General features: G+C 61.5%; 1 protein-coding gene across 1 annotated transcript in view; it reads right to left on the reverse strand.

The window, feature by feature from the left end:
- lmo1 (LIM domain only 1) overlaps positions 1-908 on the reverse strand; it is a 32792-nt gene extending 31884 nt beyond the window's left edge. Inside the window, exon 1 of the mRNA XM_078414712.1 lies at positions 353-908. Within this exon, the coding sequence (XP_078270838.1) occupies positions 353-374 (22 nt within the window). The 5' untranslated portion in view covers positions 375-908. The remainder of the gene's footprint in view (positions 1-352) is intronic.
- Positions 909-1231: the final 323 nt, after the last annotated feature.

Here is a 1231-nt window from a genome sequence, read left to right on the forward strand (position 1 = left end):
GTGAAGGGGGGGAGGAGGAGAGAGAAGGGGGGAGAGGGAGTGAGAGGGGGAGAGGGAGTGAGAAGGGGGGAGAGGGAGAGAGAGGGGTGAGAGGGAGAGAGTCGAGAGGGAGAGAGAGAAGAGAGAGGGCGAGGAGGTGTTGGCGGAGTGGAAGGACGGAGGGGCGAGTGTATGTATGGAGCCGGGGCCCGTGTTGTTGATGTTGGTGGTGGGGAGAGAGAGGCAGTAACGCCGGCCGTGTTGTTGATGTTGTTGTCGGTGGTGGTGGTGGCGGTGGCGGTGACGGTGGCGCCGGCGGCAGCGGAGAGAGAGAGAGAGAGAGAGAGGAGAGAGAGAGGCAGCAACGTCTCACCTTCCTCCTTGTCCAACACCATGGTCTAGGGAGGGTGCGGGAGAGACCCGGGCTCGGCGCTCCCTCCTCGGCGGCCAGCGAGGGTCGGTGTCGGTGCGGGTCCCTCTCTCTGTGTCTCCTCCTGAAGACGACGACCACCCCCCGGCTCCCGGCTCCCGCCGCTGCCTCCTCCACAGTTGGCCGCACCTCCCGCCGCTGCGAGCTCGACAACTGCACGGAGTGGCGGTGTGAAGCCGGCTGGCTGGCGGGCGGGCGGGCGGACGGACGGCTGGCTCGGTGTGGCTCGGCTTCCCACTCCAATATATGTGCTTCTCTCCCCTTCAGGGGTCGGCGGCTGGTGAATAAATGCACACATTTCCCAGTATTCCTCAGCCTCCCCGGTTAATTAAATCAATTCATTATGCTGATATCTGATTAGCAGTCCCCAAATCAATTATTCAATACACAAACATAATTGCTTGTGCCAGAGGTGTCTAAGTTTCAGCTTATTTAACTCCAAGGACACTAATTACCCCCAGGGCAAGGCAACTTTTCTCATTAATTCTGACAAATAGCAAAAGCCCATTTAAGGAGTGTGCGTGGCCGCCTCACAAAGGCACAGTCTGGAGCACACGTGCACCCGGGGGGGAGGGGAGAGGGGGGGGGAGGGGGAGAGGGGGGGGAGAGGGGGGGGGGGAGGGGAGAGAGGGAGGGGAGAGGGTGGGGGAGGGGAGAGGGGTGGGGGGGAAAGAGGGGAGGTAGTGAGAAAGGGGAGGTAGTGAGAAAGGGGAGGTAGTGAGAAAGGCGGGAGTGAGTGAGAGGGGGTGTTGATTGGGGGGTGGGGGTGAAGAGGAGGGGGAGGTGAGTGAGAGAAGGGAGGAGATGAGAGAGGGGTGGGGG

The sequence above is a fragment of the Rhinoraja longicauda genome, chromosome 18, assembly GCF_053455715.1.
Source record: "Rhinoraja longicauda isolate Sanriku21f chromosome 18, sRhiLon1.1, whole genome shotgun sequence".
Lineage (NCBI taxonomy): Eukaryota > Metazoa > Chordata > Chondrichthyes > Rajiformes > Arhynchobatidae > Rhinoraja > Rhinoraja longicauda.